General features: G+C 48.2%; 1 protein-coding gene across 9 annotated transcripts in view; it reads left to right on the forward strand.

Moving 5' to 3' along the window:
* Positions 1-23401, forward strand: part of CAMTA1 (calmodulin binding transcription activator 1) — a 241944-nt gene that overhangs the window by 44783 nt on the left and 173760 nt on the right. For 8 of the 9 annotated variants that reach the window (XM_038159679.1, XM_038159680.1, XM_038159684.1 and 5 more), the window contains one exon: positions 18514-18581. In XM_038159679.1, the coding sequence (XP_038015607.1) occupies positions 18514-18581 (68 nt within the window). Of the gene's footprint in view, positions 1-5904; positions 6091-18513; positions 18582-23401 lie in introns of those variants that run through there. The other variant, XM_038159685.1, reaches the window with a different exon arrangement.

The raw sequence follows: 23401 nt of genomic DNA on the forward strand, positions 1-23401 counted from the left end.
GCGGGCACGTCCCCTGCAGCGCCGTGCGGCTGCGATCCCGCGTCCCAAAGGCCGCTGCGGTTTGCAGCAAGGTCAGGGGGACGCGCCGGGACTGCAGCGGCGCCGGCAGCGAGCCGCGGCTGCCTCCGCCAGCGTTCACTGCGCCGGGGAAACGCGGAGCGGCGATGCTCTGGGCACCTCTGTGTCTGTGTGTGTGTGCAGTTACATGGACATGCGGGCACCGAGACACATGCCAGAACACAGATACACACGTGCATGCACACATAAACCCGTGCACACAGACACATGCCAGAACACAGATACACACGTACATGCACGCATAAACCCGTGCACACAGACACATGCCAGAACACAGATACACACGTACATGCACACAAAAAAACCCGTGCACACAGACACATGCCAGAACACAGATACACGTGCATGCACCGATAAACCCGTGCACACAGACACATGCCAGAACACAGATACACACGTGCATGCACAGATACATATGTACATGCACCCCTGCATACACACACCCTCCTGCATACATACATACACACCTGCATACACACATGCACCCCTGCATACACATAATGCACCCCTGCATACACACATGCACCCCTGCATACACATAATGCACCCCTGCATACACACATGCACACCTGCATATACATACATGCACACCTGCATACACACACACACCCCTGCATACACACATACACACCTGCATACACACACCCCCCTGCATACAGACATGCACACCTGCATGCACACATGCATACACACACACACACACACACATGCACACGTGCATATTTGGCATGTCGAGGTGGCCCAGGTGCTGCTGCCCAGCTGCCTCAGCCCCAGATGCCATGGCCTGTCCCAGCTGCTGTCAGTAAGCAGTGATGAAGCTGCCGGGGGAACTTGGACAAGCCCAGAGCCTGCCTGGGATGCTCTTGCTTTCCTGGGGTGTCCCTGTGATGCAAAGCCCAGTGTCCCCTCAGCCCTCAGTCCCCTGCCATCACCCCTGTGCCCTCTGGATGCCAGTGAGTGCTCTTGGTTAGGCAGACCTGTGGGTTGCCACAAGCTGGACCAGTTTTTTTGGTGAGGGGGAAAGGCAGTCAAGGGTGAGCTGGGCAATTCCTGCCTCCCTGAGGGATGAAGATTTGGCGCTGTTGAGGGGCGGTGTCCTGCTTGCCTTCCTGCTTTGTGAGAGGAAAAGCTGCTGTTGGGGTTTTGTTATCGCTTGTTTGTTGCCTGTGCTCACCAAACCATGCAGGGAAAAGGGGATTTGAGGAGGATTAAGATATCTGATTCTTGCTGGTTACTGAGCCTTTTGGACGTGAGCACCAGCAGCTTTGTGCTGCGTGGAGGAGACAGTGGCCCATGAGGAGAGGTGGTCAAAGGAATTGGCCAGAAAGGAACAGAAAAATATGATTTTTTGCAAAGTTTATAAGAGGAAAACGGAAGAATTCTGATCTTGCAAAAATACTTTTGACATTGGAGTTTTCCTTGTTTTTAATAATGACTTAAAAACCTCAATTAGTTGAAAGCAAAAAATAAGAAGCCATCTGGAAGTGAGGGGTTTTCCTCAGTGCCCTGTCACAGGGTGTCCTCACTGCTGTGTGCAGAACAGGGAGATGTTTGCTTTTGGGGTACGCTTCTGGCACGAGTATCTTGCACACCAAAACTCTCTTGTTTTTGGTGGATGTGGCATTTCCCTTGGGGGTTTTGGCCAGAGGAGTTGGGCAGGCACATAAAGCTGGGCTGGTGGGTGCTGCTGTCTCTTAACCACACCAAACCCCACGTTCAGAAGTGGAGCAATCAGCTGGGGATATTTCAGAGCGGGTGTTGAAACGAGGTAGTTTTTAGTATTCATGAAAAATGCTTGTGACAGCCTTACCCCAAGTAATGAGCAGCCACCTGCAGTTCAGAGCAGTGCTTGATAATGCTGTAATTAGATTGGAGATGCAAAAAAGCTCATTAAAATTAAATAACATATTTGTCACTGTTTTAAGAGGTGCAGATTGCCTCGAACCATGCTGGTCTCTTGACCTTGAGTATTTTGGCATAGTCCTCGCTGTTGAGCTCATGAAAATAACGTTGGAGCATCCCACAGGCAGGTTCATGGTGGGGGTTTCAGCACAGGGTTGCAGGTGCTCACCTGCCCTGGTCAGATTGTTTGGCACCTCACCCTACCTGCTTACATGCTTACAGCACTGGGATGGCACAGAGGAACACAGGCTTCCAAAGGCATGGCTCTCTACCTCTTCAGTTTTTGAAATACAGTAAAATGTGTTTTGAGTCCCCTTCCTCCCTCCTGCCTAAAAAAGAGCATGCAAAGTCACGACAGTGTCTATTAACAAGACTGTAATTTTCCAAAATTAATTTTTAATGACTAATTTGTCTTGTTTTCAGATGTTTTATAGAACACGTTGTTTAAACACCATTTGTTTCTCCACATGTCACCACAGCGGAGGTGGGTGTTGGGTCAAGATCTCCAGTTGAGGCATCCACTGCTGGCATGGCTCTGCCCTTGGGAGGACTGCATCTGCCAAGGAAAAGCAGCTCTGGGGAAAGGCAGAGATCATCCTTTATAGAAAGGATTTCCCTTTCTGCTGCCCCAAAATGGCACTGCTGTCCAAACACTGTTGCCCTCACTCCAGCTGTTGTGGTCACACACTGCTCTTCCCCTCCAGAGACACTGGCTGGCCGGGCCTTCTCTTGCAGTAGCTTCTATGCACAAAGAAGAGAATTAAAAACAAAAAGTGGGTTTTTCTTCCTCCTCCTCACGCATCGTGAGTAATTACACGTAGGTGTCTCGGAACAGGAGTGTTTACAGACACTCACTCCGTATTTTCGGCATGTGGGATTTTCCCACGGTAGCGCTTGGGCTGTGAGCGGCAGCGAAAGCAGCGCTCAGCCTGGTGCCTGGATCACCATTGGTTTGTTGGGCGTTGGGGAAGAGGAGGGAATGCTCTTGAGCATGGAGTATCTTTGTGGGATCACGGTTCTTTGGTGCCCACAGGAAGTGGCGCCTTAAAGATAAACTTTTTGTTGTTGTACCTTTTTTCCCTTCTTAGGAGTGATCTTGGAAGGGTTCAGATTTGGGTGGTGGCAGCTTGTGTCGCCTTGCAGCTGGGCACGCTGCTTGGCTTTGCTTGCTGCCATTCATGTCAATGTTTTCTGTTATGTTCCTGGCACCAAATGGGAATTTTCTCAGAGCTTGTTCTGACTAATGATGATGAAAGGGCAGAAATTCATTATTAGAGTGAAATGGCTGGTGATAGACTGGGGTTCCCAGGTGTATGAATGAATATCAGCAAATATCTGTAATGAAATTTTTGCTGCAAATCCTCGCCTGTGACCACCCCCGCTCTGCCTGTGTGGGCTGAGCTGAGAATGCCACACAGGTACAGGGGTTTGGGACAGCACCTGTGGGGCTGCCCAGGTCTGTCCCCACAGCCTGGGCACCCACAGCTTCTCTGGGCAGAGGTGTCTGCATGGGATCCTCAAACCAGTGTGAGAGCCTGGGATGGGCAGGCAGAGCCTAAGTGTAAAAAAATAAAATCAAGTAAGGTGTTCTCAAGGCCCAGATTGAGACAGGACCCATCCACCTCTTCCTATCTGGGTACCTGATTACTGGCAGAGTAATCTTAGTTCTTTGTCTAGGGTGGGATGGTTGGGAGGGAGGGAGCTGTGAGTGAACGGTTTCATCACCAGTAAATATTTCCAGCTAAAACAGAATGTGTGATTCCCATCATGCTTGGAGCAGAGTGAAGGGCTGTGGCTCAGGTTCTGGTCAGATCCAGGTGGGTCCTTTTGGCTGGTCTTAGGCAACTTCAGAGGAAAAGACCCCCCCCAAACACATTTGGCCTTTGTGATTATGCTGAGGAATTTGCTGGCAGAGTAAACCCCGGGTAAACATCCTCAATTTGCTGCCTCCTGAAATGGAGCAGCTTTTGGAGTTTGGAGCCACAATTTGTATTCAAATGAAGGTCATTTGAAAGGTGTAACACAGTAAACAGCCATTATTTCATTTTGATAGTGGTACTAAAATTATAGTGTTGGTTGAATTATTTTAGTATAGGACCATTACCATCTCCCTAAAACACTTAGAGGGGTTTTATATCAGTGCTGCAGTCCTGAAATTAGAGGAAAATTAAAAATCACACGACTGTGGTAGAAAAGTAATTTATTTGTGAGGATGCCTTCATTTTATCATGGTGTCTCTTCCCTTCTGCTTTTCCAGGAGAGAGATGTGCTCCCGACACCCAGACAGGCTCCCAGGGTTCGCCTTGCTGAACCAGGAAAGCATCAGCTTCCCACGAGCCAGGGCTGCCATAAGCCACCCCCAAAACTTAATTTTTAATTTTTTTTTCTCTTTTTTTCAGTAAAGCTGGCTGATGTGGTATTGCCTGACTCAGAGCTGTCAGCATGTTATATTTCAAACATACTAGTGTAGGGGGGTAGGCACACACTTAAAATCTCTCTGCATTCATTTTCTAGGAATACATGCAGTAGAAGTTGGAGTTAATAGAGTGGCAGTGATTTCCCTCATCGGGGTGGCTGGGTGAGGGTGCCTGGATGGAGCCTGGCAATTAGGGCTGCTGTGGGGTGGAAGGGGGGATGCTCCAAGGCTGCATTGGAGTGGGAGCTGGCGGACGTGAACAAAATCTTAATTGGGAAATTCCTGTAGATTATTACAGCTGCCTTCATTAACATTTTCACACTTGGCTGGTAACAAATGAGGAGAAAGGCTGTGTGTGCCACTGGATTTATAGTGTTCTAAATCCCCTCCATACCTGGGGTGTGCCTTTGAGCAGAAGGGATCGTAGCTTTTTGTGGAGGGGTGTTGTGTGAGGATTTCTGGGAAAATCTGTACTGGCAAGGAGCTGGTTTTCAATGAAAGGAAGGAATACCCTACAAATAAAATTCCTAGCTCCATCTCTGGCAAAGTTCAGTTTGGGTTTGGATCTGGTTTTTACGGGGCTTTTGATCAGTTTGTGCTTAAACCCTAGGGTTTTTTAATTGCACAAGGAGAATATCAAGTGCATGTCCACTGGAAAAGAACATAAAGTCCTAAACACTGTAAGCTGAGCTGCTTTAACAGTAGCAAGGCTGACAGAAATGAAGCACCAGCCATGAAAGATGTTGGCCATGGAAGGCCACCACATCATGTTGCAGGAAAAGGACATGCCTTGTGTCCCTTCCCTGGCTTTGCAGGCCCTGGCTTGCTCCTGCTCACACTTTACTGCTGGAGCATGTGATGCTGGCAGGGCCGAAATACATTTTCATTGTGAAATCACAGGGTGCTCATGTGCTGGGCGACATTGGGGTGGATGGTCCCATCCTTGGGTGAAAGCTGCTCTCACAGAGGAGATCCTCAGGAGCTCCTTCAAATTGAGGGGAAAACCTGCAGCTGGATTAGGATGCCCTCGGAGATGAGCATAGCAACCTGTTCCATATTTATTACGGGCAACAATTTGACTAAGGGAGAATTTAGATTAATAACATTCAGCCCAGAGAAGTAATTTCCTTTGAGAAAGCGATTTACATGCACTCTGCCAAAAAGAGCCGTCACCGCGTGCTCTCCCTGTGTCAGCTCCAATAATGAAGTTGGAAATAACATGGGAGGTTAATAGGTCCTACTTATCTCCTTAGCGCCGCAAAGGAAGATTTACAGTGCGGAGCCTGGTTTGCATATTCCCGTTGGAAATGGAAAGGTTTTTCCCAGCTGAGATTGATGAGACCTTGCAGGGTGGCTGCTGGGGCTGTAAACCTCCGTCCCAGGGACACACTCCTGCCAGAGGGAGCCGCCTTTCCCGGGTCACTGGCCAGGGACTGACTGAGATGCCAGAGCCACCATTCCAGTGATAATTATTTTTATCCATCTGTCTCCTCTAAGCCTGGAAGTTCAGAGAGACGCGGCTGCCACACCGTGTTAGGAGCTGGGTTTTAGCCCTGTGGGTTTTCCCTGGGAGCTGCCCGTGGCGTGCGAAAGGGAAAGTCATCTGGAGGCGCTGCCGTGGAGGTAGTGGAGCTGCCTGTGGTACCCCTCGGGCCTCTGCCTGTGTGATGCCAGTCTTCTGGGTGTATGCTGGGGTATGTTGTGTCCTGCCCTTGCCTTGAGGAGGGGGGATCTGTGTGCTGGGCCACGGAGCTGGGGGTGCTGGAATGTGCTGGTGGGTTAACTGGGACCTGCTCCCTAGTTGGAGCTGGTGATGACCCTGCCTCCACGGGGGAGGATGCTGCTGCCGGGGCTGTTGCTGAGGCTGGAAGCAGCTGGAGTTGCCTGTAGTGGCCCCTTCCCCCGTGTCTGGCTGGCCCGGGGATGGCAGGGACAGGGGATGGCGGGAGCCAGAGCCCTGTCACTTCGCATTACTCCTGTGAAATCCCCGAGGACCCGTGGCACGTTATGGGCTGCTGCAGGAGCAGTTTCCCTGCGAACAGTGGAGCTGTCTGGGGTTAGAGTAAGGAAAATCCCCAAATTCTGTGCCTGCTTTCCTCTCCCCTGGCTCTCCCCTCTCCCCTCTTTCTTTTGGGAAAGAGCTCTGTGTCTGTTCTTCTCTCCCAGCAGGATTGTGTTTGGGTCCTTCCAGGTTGCTGGGCTCTTCCAAACTGGGAATAAACCAAACTTTTAAAAATAAACCAAAATTCATTCCCTCTGGATAATTTAAGTCACATGGCGCCTGAAACCTGCTTAGGACAGGGACTCTGAGAGGGAAAGAATTGTTAATAAATGTTCTGTCTGCACAAACTGTAAAATATTCATTTCAGTCAGTTATTTCACGTTACTGAGCAAGTGCAAGAAGAATGAACTTTCTGAACAGCTTAAGGTACAATTCTGTAATAACCTGAGCCATTTAATGAATGAAATATTTAACATAATTTGCATATATTAAGTGATGGGATGACGTTTTTCTACTTCTGTGTACTCTTTGTGTATCTGGAACAGTGCAGCCTTTCCTCTTCACCACTCCTCACAGTGCTCCAGGGTAGGCACTGAGGAAATGGCATTTTTCCTCCCCATTTGGAGCCAAGCAAATGGGAGCCACACCAGCTGAAGGCAAGGGCACACACAGGCACAGCTGAAGTGTTTTCAGCTTGGCAGCGTGGCACGAGTAAGCATTGCTTCTGCTGCCATTTCTGCTCTTGATGCTCCCAGTCCCACAAAACATTATTTGTTTTCTTTTCTTTCTTTCTTTCTTTTTTTTTTTTTTTTTTTAATCAAGTAATATTTTAAGTGCAGACAAGAAGCTGTCTGCATGTGCCAGAGACTCCTCTGGGCAGCACGATGCACAGGGCCTGGGAGCTGCCCTCTTCTGAAGTACTCCAGGAGCATAGCTGGGCCTGGCACAAAGCCCATCCCTGGCATGGGCCTGCCAGGCTGTCCCTTGTGGCACGCTGGCACCTGGATGCCATCCCCATGCAGCACTGCTGGCCCCTCCAGAGCTGTGGCTGGGCTGCCCTTGGGGTGCTGAGCCTGCCTGTGGTGTCCTTGAGAGTGGCATCCCTGAGTTGGCACTGCTGTTGGGTGGTTGCTGGGTAAATCAGGGCCAAGTAGGGCAGTGAAAACCTCAGGAATGGGAAATAAGGGAGGAACCTTGGTGCTTTCCTCCACAGAAACAGAGAGAGCTGTAACAGGTGTTGAGTGACCGGCACTTCATTCTCAGCAGATTGCTCCGGGAGGAGGGAGCTGCTAATTTCCATGTGAGCAAAAACTGCAGCTCATAGTCCTAACAGTGGCAGGGCTGGGCTCTCAATTATACCCAATTAAGGTGTGACTTCATTAGTGTGCCCTAACTTAACTGCACTTTAATTCATTAAGCTCTTTTTCTTCTGCTCTTGGAAGTGGTCTTAGGAAACTGTAGAGGGAAATGAAGTGTCCCAAGCCATGTGTGTTTCAAGTATCTGTCTACAGATTTATAGATTTATAGATTTATAGATACATGAGTCTCTGTATCCCATGGGTGGGGTTTGGGTGGTTGCTCAGAGCAGCAGCCCTGGGGAGCACAGAGTGGATCTGGGGTGACCAGTGTGGCTCACGGTGATGCAGGGACATCCAAGGTGCCCACCATGCTGTGCCCTGATGCCACTAAGGCCAACCCTCACAGGCTGGATGAATAATGAATGCATCTTGCTCTTCCAATCCCCGTTACTTTGTGTTTTTTGCATCCCAGGCACTCTGTGTCCTGTCAGTCATTTGCCCAGTTTGTTCAGGGCTCTGGGCTGGTTTTCCAGCCTCTCTGAGCCTCACTCGGAAATGCCTTCTGTCATGTTCAAGTGGCACCTTCACACTGCTCATTTCCAGGTCGTTGGTAAATATGAAGCAATAAAGGAAATATAAAAGGAGTTCAACCAGGAATCCCCATCTGTCTGGGCCTGCAGAGCTCCTGGATGTCAAAACTGCCTTTCCAGATCTTTAAAGGCTTAAAACCAGAGAAGAGCAGAGTAATTCTGAAACATGTCCCTTTCTTTTATCAGCAAGATTTTAATTTTTTTTAAGGTATATATTTTTAAACTAATAGGAAATGAGCCCACTCCTGGGGATGTAAATCACAGCCTGGCACGAGTGTTCAGGGTCCCCTCTCAGCAGCTGGATTTGAGCTGGGTGAGCAGAGGGAGGGCTGTTTTCATCCTGCTGTCAATGTGCCTTGACAGAGCGTTAAAGTCAATATTACCCTAAAAACGTTCTGCTTTTCATAACAGGCAATTTTGTTGGTGTTGAAAATGCTTTGTTTGATTTCGGGAGCCATTCATTACAGGACCATGGCTTCAAAGTGAAGCCAATTAGTTATAAGAGCTACTTTTAAAAAGCTTTTTTTCCAAACACCAGCTTGAAGGTTAGCTAGAATGTGGTGAATGGGGAGCCTGTGCCGGGGTGGCCCCACTGTGGGGTCAGGTACCACTGGGGCCACATCCCGGCAGCAGCAGGAACCTGCAGCCACTCTGTGTGTAGTGGCTCTCCCCTTTTTCTATATTTAGTAAGAAATGCATCAGCATCCCTTTTACTCCCTGAATTCCCTCTGGGAGTGGAGCTGGTAAATAGCTGTCGCACTAAAAATAGCACCTGCAGCAGCCGCTGGCAGCCACGCTCCCTCCCCTGGCTGAGCACAGAGCCAAAGGGCTCCCACCCTGGGAGCAGATGTTGGGATTTATGATTATTTAAAAAAAAATAACCAAAAATCAACGCTTAGAAGTATAAAGAGCATGAAATCGCCTGTGATGCTTAACCTTTGGGAAGCAGCATCCATGCTCTGTGCTGGCTCCTGTCCGTGAGAAAGGACACAGCAGCCCCAGCACAGCCTGCAGCAGTGCTCTGTGGGCTGGCAGTCCAGAGCTCCCTGGCATGACATGGCATCAGCCCTGCCTTTCACCAGCCTTCTGGTCAACCCCTTTCCAAGGATAGGTACAGGGAATCCTGGGCACTTTGGGCAGTTTGCTGTCCTGGCACTGCTCAGAATGGGAAATGGCTCTTTCACACAAACATCCTTTTTTCTGGTCATTTTTTCCCTTGTCATATTTTTCTTATATGTTCTCTTAAAGGTGAAGCTTAACTAAACTTTTGGAAGTCTGAAAATAACTCACAAGGAATTTACAGTTCCCTGATGCTGCTCTGGTTTTATGGTTGTTTCCTTGCAGTGCCAGCACACACAATAATTCCAGGTCAGAGGAGCAGTTTCCACAGATGGGAGCCAGCTGGCAACTGCCAGCCACTCTGGGAGCAGCCCTGCTGTGCCCCCCAGGCCACAGGCCCTGGTTAATCATCATGGCTGGATCCTGACATGGGGCAGAAATGTTTCCCTTTCATGCCCCCACAGAAGGGAGGATGGTTTGATGACAGCTGTGAGTGTTGTGAGTTTACTGGAGCTGATGGGCACTTGGGAGCTGCCTCCAGTAAATGGACTTTTTTCCCCCATTTTGTGAAGAATCCATCAAAGTGACCCTGAGATCATTTGGTTAAAGCATGGTGTGAGTAATGCCAGTGCCACAGGTTCAATCCCCATATGGGTCATTCACTCATGAGTTTCATTTTACGATCCTTCAGGGTCTCTTCCAATTCACAATAGTCTGGGATTCTGAATTTACCAAGGAAGATCTGGGAAGAAAAACCCCAAACCAAAAAACCTTGCCAAAACCAACCAACCCAGCAGCACCAGCCAGGAGCTGGGGACATCAGCACAACTGGAGTCATCACCACCACAATGGGGACATCAGCACAACTGGAGTCATCACCACCACAATGGGGACATCAGCACAACTGGAGTCATCACCACCACAATGGGGACATCAGCACAACTGGCCTGGGCCTGAGCTGGGCCTGGGACAGAGCTGAGGTGTCAGAGGCATCTCCTGCAGTACAGTGTAGAGAGCCCTGGCTTTCTGCTGATGGCTCTGTGGCTTCTGAATAATGAACAATTCATTATATAAATATCTGAATAATGGTTTTTCTGGCTGCTTCTACTTGTTTACTCTTGTATTTGATATTCCATTTAGATTTTTTATTTGAGTGGAGCAGCATGAGATTAGGGGCTCCTGTACAGGTCGGGCACTGTGCCTCCAGGAAGGACAGCCAGAAGCCACAACCCTCTCACAGACTGTGGTTCTTTTGGCATCTTTAATGCTTAAAACCCCTTTGTGAATTGCACTGGTGCTGCACAGGTTCATTCCAGACACTGTTCCTGAGTTTTTGTCAGCCTGGCCATGCTTGGGACAGGGCTGTGCAGTGCAACTCAAGGCTCTGTGGCGTTCTCTGTTCACAAATGCAAAACATGAACAATTCTGACAGGAATGATGATAATGAGTAGCATGGGTAATTTTTTTTTAACGCTAAATGTTGTTTGCACAATGATACAGGACACTTGTGTGGTATTGACAGAGCTGGGAAAGCCTTCAGTGTAAACAATGGAAAATGAATAAACCCGCTCAGTAGTGACTTCAGGTACAGCAAATTCTGTGTTCAGCTGGATCTTCAGGAAAAGGGATCCTTGTGCTTGGGCTGGAGTGGGATAGATGGAGCATGAAAGCACCAGCATCCAGGACTCCCTTTTGCACTAATTAAGATGTGAGACTGAGGTGGTGACATGACAGCAGAGCATTGGTCAAACCAGAAAAATGTCCCAGTCCCTGCTATTCCTGGATTGCCCTGCTATTCCCAGATTTCTGGGCTTTGTGGCTCTCACTCTGGCCAGCAGCATCATTTGAATGCAGCTTTTATCATGATTGAATATGTATATTTTAAGAAGGATTTTAATTCTGTTTGAAATAAGAAAATGCCATTAATCAGCAGCAGAATCTTTTAACATTTACAGTTTTAAATGAATTCCTGGTGAGAGTCTCTTAAGCCAGATTTATATCTGACTCTGCATTGAGCTGTTGTTATGTGGGACTGAAAAACTCTGACAGAATTAGGCATAATGCAAAAACATGCTGAAAAGACAGTTTTGCAGGACTGTGGCACATTATTATGTCAGAGCATATGGGAGAGAGGAGTATGTAGAAAGGGGCAATTTCTGGGGATATTTCCCTTTTAATGATCCTTCTTTTGGAAGGACTTTGGAAGGGCTTGCTGCTGTCTCCACGCAAGAGAAGGCAAATGGAGCCGGCCCTGGTTGGCACCTTGTTGGGCACAGCTGTCCCCCTGCTGAGAGTGGGACTGGTGAGTGCCCCCGGGCCAGGAGGGACCCTCCAGGCTGGGGGGAGGCCATGGCACGGGCAGGTTCACAGGGGATCTGCTCCATCCTCCACGATGCAGTCAGACTTTGCCACTTGGTGCAGGAGAGCTGCAGAACATTCCATGTTCCTCCTGCTTTCTGTGGGAGCTGAGAGCAGGGCAGCAGCATCTCTGAGGGCACATGCTCACTCTGGAGCAGAGGAATGCTCTTTGGCATCTTCAAGCCATGTGACTGTTTGAATTATGTACAATAATTGAGGTTTTTGCTATTATGCTGTAATTAATGCATTGTAAACACAGGGATCTCAGTGAATTCTTTTTAAAATCACATTGCAGATTTGACTCTTTCAGGCTTCAGAGGGCAAGTGAACTGAACCAGCAGTGCCAGCAGGATGCCAGTGTTCATGGTTCTTTAAATCACAGGGTTTAGTCTAAGGTCATTTAAAAGAAAAAAAAATCACATAATGACCTGTGGGTGTTTTCCAGTAACTCAGGATTGGGCATTATTTGTTACTGCTCTGTTTCACTAACTGTCCCTCAGTGTGGGGCCTAAATGGAAGATAAAATCCATCCTAATCCTATTAGGCATGGGCTGATGCAAGGGCTGACTTTGCTCTTACTTGTGACTAACAGCACTTTGAGTGGTTCAGGGCAGCCGTGGCTGGGGAGTTGTGCCCCATTATGCTCCTCCTTTTCTAAAGACCCCGTGTGTGTCTCAGTTTGCTCTTGTCCATGTGTTTGGCAGGTGAAGGAGCTGGGCAGATCTTGTTCAGCTCCAGTGCCTGTTAGTCACTGCTTGTGCTCTTGATTGGGTTTTTTTCCTTCTCCTTTTCATACTGTTTAGAGAAAATTATTTCTTGTCCAAATCTAGTTTCTCATATTAGGTTTAACCCTGAAAATAGTGTTTGAGTTGTCTGTTTGCTACTTTCTTTTTTTTTTTTTTCATTTTGTTTACTTTTTTCCCTTCTTCTGCCCTTTCCCATAAGTTTTCTTTGGGACAAAACTCTGATTTGCAGCTGGTTTTTTGTTGTGCTAAGGCTGCCGTGGGTTTCACCGTTGGTGTCCTTTAACCCCAGCAGTTTGTCAGAGCTGCTCCAGCACTGGAATCCGAGGGCAGACAGCTCTCCTGATGGTGCTGGGTGCACGAGGCCCCAGCAGTGCTGCAGAACACCGTGGCAGTCAGATGACTTGATCAGCCATCACAGCTCAGGATTCCTAAATGTCACCCTATAATATCTAATTAAGATTGCAGTTTGAAGACATCATGTACTTTAATTGAAAACTGTAGAGTAATCTATTCCATTTTTTTCCCTGTTAAATTAATAGTGTGGACCTTTAGCAGATGGTTGGTGAGACACCATTATTAATGAAAACATTCCCCCTCCTGCAATCCTGCTGCTCACTGCCATGCAGGGAACCGAGGCGAGCATCTCCCAAACCACAGGCATTTCCCACTTGGTGGCTTCACTGTCCTGTGGCACCAGACATGCTGCCAGGGCTGCCCTCAGGCCTTTTCCTGCAGATGAGCTCAGCCAGGCTGGCTGGGTAAGGGGGACAGCAGCAGCCTAAGGAGGGTAAGTGGACAGGTGGCTGCGGGCCATCTCCTTCTCTCTGCAAACCAAGGGAAGGCAACACTTTGGGCCCCAAAATGGTGGGGATTTCATCCATTAGGGCAAGGGTCTGGCTTCCAGTCTGTGGTATTTTCACAGGTATGAGTAAATGCCTTGGCAGGAAATTCATGGCACGAGCTGGAAAACCAAATCCATGCAAGTCTGGCTTGACACGTGCTCCGGCTGAGCCGCCCTGGGCAACCTCTGATCCCCAGGCACAGCTTGTACTGCTGACACAGATTGTCAGCAAAACAGCAGCAATAGCTGAGCTTTATCCCCTTCTCAGCCTCAGCATAGGCTGATCAATGTTTCTGCTTTGAGAAGTTGCAGATGGATAATGCTTCAAGACCAAATGAAGTCCTGCCTCAAATGGCAGTGAAACATTCTGGTGTAGGAGTGTTCTGTCACTGACAGGTGTTGTCAGCCTGAAGTCACCAAGTCCCTCCTGTCCCTGCTGGACACTCATGGGCTCGCTTTGCCTTTCTCCTTGTTTCACCCAGCTCATGAGCAATATCCCTTTGATAGTGTTGCTGATTTAGGCCAAACAACTGGGTGAATGCTGGGGGATTTTGATTTTTGTTCCCATGATGCTGAACAAGGTGGTTGGTGTTTGGAGCAGTTTGTAGTTGGGATATTCAGAATATTAATAGCTTTGAGAGTGGGTATGGGTAGAAAATGAAAGTGGCTCAGTCCCAGCTGAGAAGATGGTCCATAGTCTACATGAATTTTTATTTTCATTTCAGAGCAGAAGGACGATAAGGAAGTGATGGGCTGGAATTTGTCTTTATAGCAGAGAGGATGTGGTGAATTCCTAAGAGAATAAATGTGCTCACTTAAGAGATTGCAGCTTTATTAGCTCTGTGGTCTAAATCTAGGGATGAGTAGAAACTCTTCTGCTTTCTCCTAACACATGCATAGATTCAGGCTTATTAATTCGGGTGTGTATAATTCATACAAAGTAATAACTTGAAATTCAAACTGCTTTTTTTTTAATGAATTACATGTTGCTTTGAGACCAGATGGTGACCAGAGCTGCCCGGCCTAGGGAATCCTGCAATCCTTCTCCCTTACAGTTTCTGTTTTTATATTGAGAGGTGAGGTGGGAATTGCCGATACCTTGTGATGATGCAGGACGACCTGGAGGGAATTGAGCTGGGAGGAAGGAACCAACACTCAGTTCATGGCTTTAGGGAACCCATTAATTGTCCGTTTCAGAGTTTTTTTAACTTACTCTTTTTCTACCAAAAAATATGTGTGTTTACTGGAAACCTTTCAGCTCAGGGCAGAGTTGGCGCCTTCCTGCGTGCACGATGGGGTCACGAGCCTGTCTGACAGCACCAGATCCCTGTCCCATGCTTTGTGGCCATGTCCTGTGCATGAAGACAAACAGCTTTGCAGCAGCTGCTGGGCAGCACTGAGTGCACTGAGGGAGCTCCTTCCTCCCTGCTCTCCCTGTCCCTGTGCCACTGGCTGCAGCACTGCCACTCGTCCTCAGCGCGGCAGCTGGGACATGGCGGGTGAGATCAGGTCGCCCATGTGCCACAGCTCTGGGCTGTTACGTGCTGACATTAAATATTGAACTGTCTGAGGAGCTGCAGTCACGTAGCATTGGGTGGGGAGCGTGTGGTGGCTCTGCCATTGTGCCTGAGCCAGGAATGCCAGGGTGAGCGGTGCCACACTGGCACGAGGCTGAGAGAGCAATGGGAGCATCCTTGCTGGCAGTTGTCTGAAGATGGTGGAGCTGCTTGTGTCCTGTGTCACGCAGCTCACCGGGCTTCCCAGCTGGTGGCTCCCTGGTGCATTCACACTAATAACCTGAACAAACTGGCAAGTGCAAAAGAAAAATAAATGAGCAACTAGATAAAATGCTTTCAGCCCGAGCAACCAACTCTAAACTAAACACAGAATTATCTGACCAAGTTTAGGATAAAACACAACTCGAGTGATTTGAATGTTAAATAATCTCATTGCTTTATGGTGTGATTCCCTGAGATGGTCAATCAAGCCTGTTCTCACCAGTGTGAGTGGTGGGCTCAGTCCTGCAGGCACTCAGAGAGGGAAAGCCACGTGCTGAGCATTGCCCTGGGATTGGCCAACAAGCTCGGAAGTGGAGCTGGATCCACACAGCTTTCAGTGATTCCCCCTTTCCCAGCAATGCTCACTCAGTTTGTGCTGACAGTAATTTCCAGGCTGGGATAGAGGGGATGTGGGTCTGGGTGGGACATCCTGGCCCAGGGGCTGCTGCCCGTGGTGTGTGGTGCCCTTGCCCATGGAGATTAACCTGGGTGGCCTTGGGTTCCACCTAGTGCCACCTGGCCTGGCTGGTGCTGCAGGGGGACTGGCTGGTGACGAGGCTGAGCGTTTGTGTCACGTGCAGGAGTCCCTTGATTTCTGTCACTCGCTGTGCAGTCACAGGGGAGCCAGGACCAGCCGGGGTTTCAGAGCCACCTCTGTCTCGTCTGACCTTGCTGGTGCCATGCTGTCTTTTGTTTGTAGTCTCGGGCAAGAAGCAATGGGAAAAGGGTTTGATAGGAGACAAAAGCAAACAATAGCCTTGCTCCAAAGATACGATGAATGGGATATAATTGGATTTTTTTGTGAGGACATTGATTTGACCCTGTGAGACACAGAAAGAATCATTAGGGGAATTAACACGCATTAAAATGCAGGGTTTTATCAGAGGGCTTTTATTGTGCCCATAGTTTTGTTTTTAATTATTTAATGACTTTGTGTCTTCTGGTGATAAATCTATTTCTTCCCTCTTTTTTCAAAGGGAAAAAGGGTGTTGGTGGGACAGCAGAGTACCCGGCCCACGCAGCTGCTGACCCCCAGCCCTGCCTGTGCCCTGCCTGTCCCATGTAGACAGGGAGCCCCTGGGCAGAGGCACCTCATGCAAACCTCTGATCAACCACCCGTGCTGGGCTCAGCACTTTCCTCTGCAGAGCTGACACAAAGTTGTAGTTTTCGAAAGCAGAACATATAAGGAATGGTGTTTAAGGGAGTTTTGCAGCAGAGAAGCACATCCTCCTTCCCCAGTGTGTATCTGTGGCACTGACTGGCAGCTTGGCCTTTCCTCTGCCCAAAGGTGAGTGGGCCAGGCCAGCAGAGTGGAAGCCCATGTTCTGCCTTGCATGGGAGCCTCTTGTTGCTGCAGCTCCTCCAGTTGGTGGTGATTTGGGATTAAGTTTTCACATGTGCCTGGCATGGTCTGGCAGGAAGGAGCAGAGTGAATGAGCCATGGGTAAGGCTGAGTTCCTTCACCTGAAATACTTTGAGTTTCTATGCCATAGCAATGTATTTGTTCAGCCACAAAAGCTAAAAATGGCTTAATTCTCCTTAGAGCAGTTGAATTTTAGTAGGAATAGGCAAAATCTCAGACTAAGCTGAACCCCTAAACCATCTTGGCGTTGAAGGGGTTTGTTTCTGTAAATGCTTGCTTGCCTGTGCTGAAGAGAATGTGCAGGGAACTCCCAAGTGCTCCTCAGTCTCTCCAGAGCTCATCTCACTGTACAGCAAGAGGTGACACTGGTTTGTAGCATGGTGAGCTGAGGACACATAACGTGGGTTGGGAATACAGCTCTGCTGATTGCTGCATTTTGGAATTACTGGCTTAAAAAAACCTCAGAAATCTTTTTCCATATTTTCTGAAGAGTTTTAGTTATGTAGCTCTTCGGTGGTTTTAGCCTGTTGGAAATCTGGGGTCAGACTTTTTGGCCATGTAGTGTCCAGATTTCAGCACTTGCATCTGATTCAGGTGCAGCTGCTATGGAACTGTGAGGATTGGGAAGGTCATCAGTGTCAGCGCTGGAGGTCTGCACAGTCTGTCTTTGATGCCGAGTTTTATTCAGCCATTAGCCACTAGTCAGAAATTAAAAAGAAGAGTTTTTGGAGCTTCGTGTCACTGCTCTGTCATCTCTGTGCATGGGGATCCCTTAAACCTGCAGAGACAGGCTTGGGAAACAAGGGGTGCGTCGGTGGATTCCAGGAGAATTTATTTGCAGTGTAAACATGTTGGTCAGGAGTCATTAATATGACATTCACACAGCTCTAATAAAGTACATAACACGGAGATCTGGCACCGCCGCAATGCCCAGAGGACATTAAGTATGAGTCTTAAAACCAAGAGTATTGGAAACAAGATATTTTTACGTCTCGTTTGGGAGTAATATAATTGCATTTTGTGGCTCTAGCAGATGCTTGGGCCAGCTGGTTAGAGAGCATTGTGGGGGTTTTTAGCTTTGGTACTGTAAGCGACAGCCCTTATATAGAGCTAGTTTAAAAAAAAATAGTAAAAACACCTCTCCTGGTGGAAAGCCCTGGCACTGGCGTGTGTTGTGCTGTTGGGAGTTACAGCCTGGGGACACTTCTGCTGCAGTGGCTCTGGAGATGATACTGCATGTGGTTTGGGGGTCTGATTTGAAGCATTTCTACATTGTAGGCAGTTTCACTGACCTCACTTGTTCAGCTTTTGCTATGCAGGCCCCTCTGAGAGGCCTGGGTGATAATTTTTGGAAGATAACCATCAAAACCCTGCATTCTTCTGAGTATCTCTTAGGGGGTTTATTTTCAGCAGTCTCAGGAGTCCGTGGCCATCTCTAGATATCGGGACACTGCTGGTGTGGTGACAGTTGTCACCTTGTGACCACCCTGGGTTTGTACCCAGGAAATGGATGAACCTCTGTCCCCTTCCTCAGGCCTGTTTCTGGCGCTGTCGTGAATTATGTCGCTGGCGCCGATAATTTCCTGCAAACAAATCGGTTCTGATCTGGAAGTAATCGCCCGTATCATTCCTGCAAGTGGGAGCAATGACTTATGTTGATGTCACCCGCTGGCTTTTTATGGCAACGATTAATAATTCAGTAATTCTCTCTGCAGTGATGCTGTTCTATTTATAAATATTTTATTTAGCTCCCTGTGTCCGTATTGTCGCTACCCTCCCCTTTGCTTCCTGACGTCACACCAGGCTCTCGGCGATGCCGTGGTCACCACAGTTACCAGCAAATTCTCTGTGCTGGAAAATGTTAATGCCTTTCCTCATTTGCATCTCTTCATTGTCCTGTTTAAGCCTGGCCTTGGTGGCGTGGATGTGAACATTTACTGAGTGCGCTCTGTCAGTCAAAACCCGATTTCAGCTGCAGCCTGGCCCCGGGGTAGGCGGCTCCATGTCTCTGTTATAAAACTTTCCAGTTCCCAGCACAGCCATGCAAGTAACTCTGTTTTCTTTCTGCATTTCTCTTTCAGGAAATTGCAGCTTATTTAATAACGTTTGAAAAGCATGAGGAGTGGCTAACAACCTCCCCCAAAACCAGGTAATGTTCTCCTGCTCAGCACATTGACTCTCTCGCGCTGATGACTTGACTCACTGATCAATGCCTTGACCACCAAGTGGAAACTCCCAGTCACGCCTGATGGCTTGTGACACCAAACTCTCATTAATTGCCTTAATGAGCATTTTATTGAATGAAATCAGATTGATTAAAAATGGAACAGCTACAGTCTTGGCAGGTTAAAGTTTCAACCCGATTGCTCAGGATTTAATTGTATCCCTTCAGATGAGCAGATCTGAAGTCTCTGAGCAAGGTCGCGGGCTGTTTATCTTGACAGAGCTCCCTTGCTTCTAACTTTAAATAAATAAAAAAGCACCAGCCCCACCATGTGCTGCCTGTTCACAGACAGGCACGGGGATTGTTGCCATTCTGGTGTTTCCCTTGCTGGGGTTAAGTGTTTGATGGTGAGGAGGGCCCAAAAAGCTGCATTAACAGACATGTTTGCAGTTTATTATTCAGTAAATGTCATGTCTTCTTCGTGCTGCCATAAATGTTTAACTTCTCGCTCCCCTGGGAACCCAGACATGGAGTTTTGGCTGTGGATGTTTTCCTGCTGTTTCAGCTATGTTCTGGCTCCATACGTCTCACTAACGCAGAGAACGACTCTTGCTTTCTGGTCTTGCTGGGCTTTTGCTGTTTTTCTTTTTCCCAATCACCCCTTTCCTATTGCAGAGGGCTGGGCCATTGGAAGGAGCCTGCTGGGACCCAGGTGAGAGAAAAGCCCATTCTAGCATCCTGCATCCCAGCATCATCCGTTGCAGGGGCCGGTGCCGCAGCGCCCGGAGCAGCGTGCTCCAGGTTTGGCATCACCTCCTGCTGCCATGAGCAGGGACAGAGGTCCCAGTGGGAGCAGTGCCACCCTAACAAATAGCACAGATTGATTCCAGGTGTTCCACAGCACCCAGCTGAAGAGAGGATGGACGTGGAGCCCTTCTCTGCACCTCTGCAGTGCAGCTGCAGGTGGGGCGCACAGAGGACCTGCTTTCCATGAAATATGGGAACAAAAGAGCTGTGTTGTTTTACTTTTGTGGGCTTTCTCCACCCCAGACTGTGTATTTTTGTGACATTGGTAAGTAATGCATTTGCTTGTTGTATTAAAACATGTAGCACCTGGGAAGGAGATGTGGGAAACCCAATTGCTTTCTCAGTGGTTCTCCAAGACCTGGAGCTGCCATGGTGGTGGAAGGGCCCTGAATGGATCTTTCCTGCTGGTGGCAGCTGTGAGGCTCCCCTTGGCTGCAGAACAGCAGGTAATTCAGTTAATATTAGCAATAGTTTTTTCTGTGTTGGTAATCCCAGTTTCAGAATTAATTCAAAACAATTTCTGGCTGAGCCTTTGCCAGAGAAGCCTTTTAAGGTGTCAGAAAACACATTAACTAGTCTGGCTCTACATGGTATCATTAAAGATAGGAGATTATAGATGTTTTTGTAGCAGCATCTTCTGATTTTAAGAGCTTGGTTTGCTAAAGGCAATGCATGAAAATAATTTTCTGATGAACATTTCCTTGTGGCCGCAGCTCTCTCCACAGAGAGCAGCAGACACATTTCTTTACCCTCCTCTTGTGTGTTTACACTTGGGAGAAAGAATGTCCCAGGAGAAGGAAAGTTGTGACATGAGTTCAAGGTCCTTCTGAAATTGTTCAGTTCGTTTTCTATTTTTTTTTTTTTTAATATAAAAATTAATTGGAAGAGTTAAATGCTGAGTTGCTACAATCAGGGCTCCCGGTATTACAGAATTAATGACATCGATTTGGCACTGAACTGGAACACTCCCCGTTCTTTGTTTGCTGCTGTGGGTGCTACAAATTTCATCTCACAAAATTAATAAAAATTAATTGCACCACTGACACACAGAGAGTTTCCTAATACGATGATGTATCGTGTGCTGTGAGGAGCCACTGCTGGATGGATGCCACAGGGGCTCCGGGCATGGCTGGATGCTGCCCGTGGGAGCTGGTGCTGCTGCAGCTGTGCCCAAAGAATCGATATCGGTGACGAGGTTTTGGTGCTGTCCAGCTCAGTGAAGGAACTGCTGCAGAGGGTCAGGCCAGGCTGGGCTGTGCTGCCTCACAGGTCACTGAGCTAAGTCAGAGCGTGGCAATGAGGGACGAGCTGCTTTGGAGCCAGGCTTGCAGTTCTGAATGTTTTCATCTCTTTCCCAAACAGAGTTTCCCGTGTTACAGCACAGATGGGTCGCTTTAGTCATGGACATGGAGGGGAGGCCCTCTTGCCATTGAAGGAGCTATGACAAACCTTTGCAAAAGGTCCCTAAAATCACTTTTTCCTGAAACTTCTTGTTGAACGACTCCAATTGATTGAATACACGGATAGAAATGTACTGGAGCATTATTACAATAGTCCTTTGAGCGCTCTGCTTGATCAACATAAATTAGCGAGTGCACCTCGCAAGCATCGACCTTGAGGCTCCCTTGGAATGGAGCTTGGTTACTTGATGATGTGCCGGGTAATCCGCAGCGGGTGTTCGGCAGCGGGGCGGGGGAAGCGTTCTGCTAATGCAGCAGGGCCAAGTGGCTGACATTTCCAAGTTTAAATGCAAATCACGATGACAAAAAAAAATTACTTGACATTTATATATCAAGTAGAACTTAATTGTTATTTACTTTGGAATTTCAATGACAAAGTCAATTTTCTGAGTCCAGGAGCATTCTGCCAGAGGAAGATACTTTGCTTCTGTTTCCAGGTGCCTTTTGCCATTAGCATTTGTACAATATTTAAAAAATATTCTTGAGCGATCCGAGGTGACTTCACTATTTCACAACTGGGCCCCAGGCAATGGAAAAGCCTTGGCTGTGCCCAGAAGCTGCAAGGTCCGTTTTCCATCTGGGAATGCAGTTCAGATGTCTTTCTGCCCCTTCCTGCTTCATGTCTTGGAAAGGACACAGGGGGATTGCTGGGGGGAGCAGCCCTACTCCACGGTGAGAGCAGGATGGGTGCAGTCCCTGGAGTCTGCCCATCTCCTGTCCAGGTTCCCCTTGCCCAGGAAGCACCCTGTGCCCTACCTGTCCATCAGTCCAGCATAAGGGACATCCCCTATCTGGGATATCAGTGGCATCGTAAAGAAAAGTTAGGATCTTGCACTATATTAATTCTGTATTAAATAATTAATTGTAAAATTAATTGAATTACTCCATTTTCAGGTAAAAAATAGGGTAATAAATATTCATAACTTACATTATTAAGGGAATTTCCATTTCCTATGTCGTTAAAGTGAGATTAGGTAAGGTTGGGTTTAAATGAAGATTGAAAACAATTGTGCTTTGGAATTAATTCACTATGTTAGGCCATTACCTTGAGAGCCTTCTTTCCAGTGTGCTCTCTGTGAGAGCTGTCCCTCTGCATGGGTAGATGCTGCTGCCAGGATGTCCTGGCTGCTGGGAAATGAGACAGAGGCTCCTGGTGGAGGAGAAGCTCATGGGAACTGGAGGTTGTGGAAAAGCAACTGCCCAGAGCTGTGATTGGTGGCAAAAGTTCTGTCCTCTCCCCTTGTGCTTGTTGCAAATAAAAGTCCTCTCGAGACCTTGTTTAGGCTTTCAAGGCACGTTTTAAAGGTCCTGCTCTCTCATATGGCTCGTACTCTCCATAGGATCCAGGACCATTAACCTTGTCTGTGGGCAGTGCTGAAATCTGGGGTTTCTGCTCGTGCTGCTGGGAGCTCTGCTGGCATGTTTGGGGTCTCACACGACCTATTTTCCTCTGTCGAAGGCAGCGTGTGTGTGCTGTCAGCACTCCTGGCTCAGGATGCTGCTTGACATAATCCCTGCTAAATGTGGCACATCTCTCTTTACACTTTATAGATTTCATGACTCTCAACACTTTCTTCTCGCTGCTTTCAGTATTTCCTTCTCTTTATTGTCCCTGCAGAGAATAAACAGTGCACAGATGGTTTTAAGAGCCCTTCGTTCGTATGGATTTTTAGCTGCTGTGGTCCAGGGGTGTTGAGACACCAATAATGAATTCTTTTAACAGCTCACCGTGTTGATTGTAAAGTGACCTAAGGGCAGAGTTGCTGGGAGCCATCCAGATGCCTGGCCTGACTCAGGCAATGGTCTTCAAGTATTCCTTTCAAATTCTTCCAGTGGCAAATCCAGCCTGGTGTGTGCTGGTCCTCTGGGAGAGCTGGTTTCCCTCTGTTTTCAGCTGGCAGTTCAGAAGAGCTGTGTCACAGCAGAAGATGGCACTGGCCAACTCGGACAACCTAGGCAAGAGGTCTGTGTTTCTGTTGTGGATTCACCTGGCACAGAGGCTGAAGGTTGACTCTTCCAGCTCACCGATGGCTCTGCAGCCCCTGGGTCACCAGGCTTGGGCTTTCCCACATCTCAGAGGGATGCCTGTCAGAGATGGTGGCTCCACAGCTGGTCCATGCACACAAACACCTGCCCCCACTGCCTAGCTTTGCAGGCACACAGGGCTGGGGTGCAGAGGCTTCTTCCCCTCTTTATATGGACTCATAAGAGTCCTGCAGCATTACCCCTTGGAGGAGAACAGAACTCTGGAAAACATGGAATAGTCACAAAAAGCAATTATCTGATAACAAAGCAGTGAAATCATTCAGCAAACCCATCTGCCTGCAGCAAGGCTTGGTAGGTTTTTCTGTCAGTGGGTATGGCCAAGGAAGACTATGTGGCTTTGGACAATGCTGACATTCAGTATTTGGCAGGCTCTGACTGTTCTTGATCCCATGTGGGAGGATCTTAGGGCTGAGGAGGCTGCTCAGTGTGTGAGCCCCCTGTACTGGACCTGTGATTGGGATTCCCAGGCTGAGAGGCAGATCAGTGAGGAGC

The sequence above is a fragment of the Motacilla alba genome, chromosome 21 (genome assembly GCF_015832195.1).
Source record: "Motacilla alba alba isolate MOTALB_02 chromosome 21, Motacilla_alba_V1.0_pri, whole genome shotgun sequence".
Taxonomy (NCBI): Eukaryota; Metazoa; Chordata; class Aves; order Passeriformes; family Motacillidae; genus Motacilla; species Motacilla alba.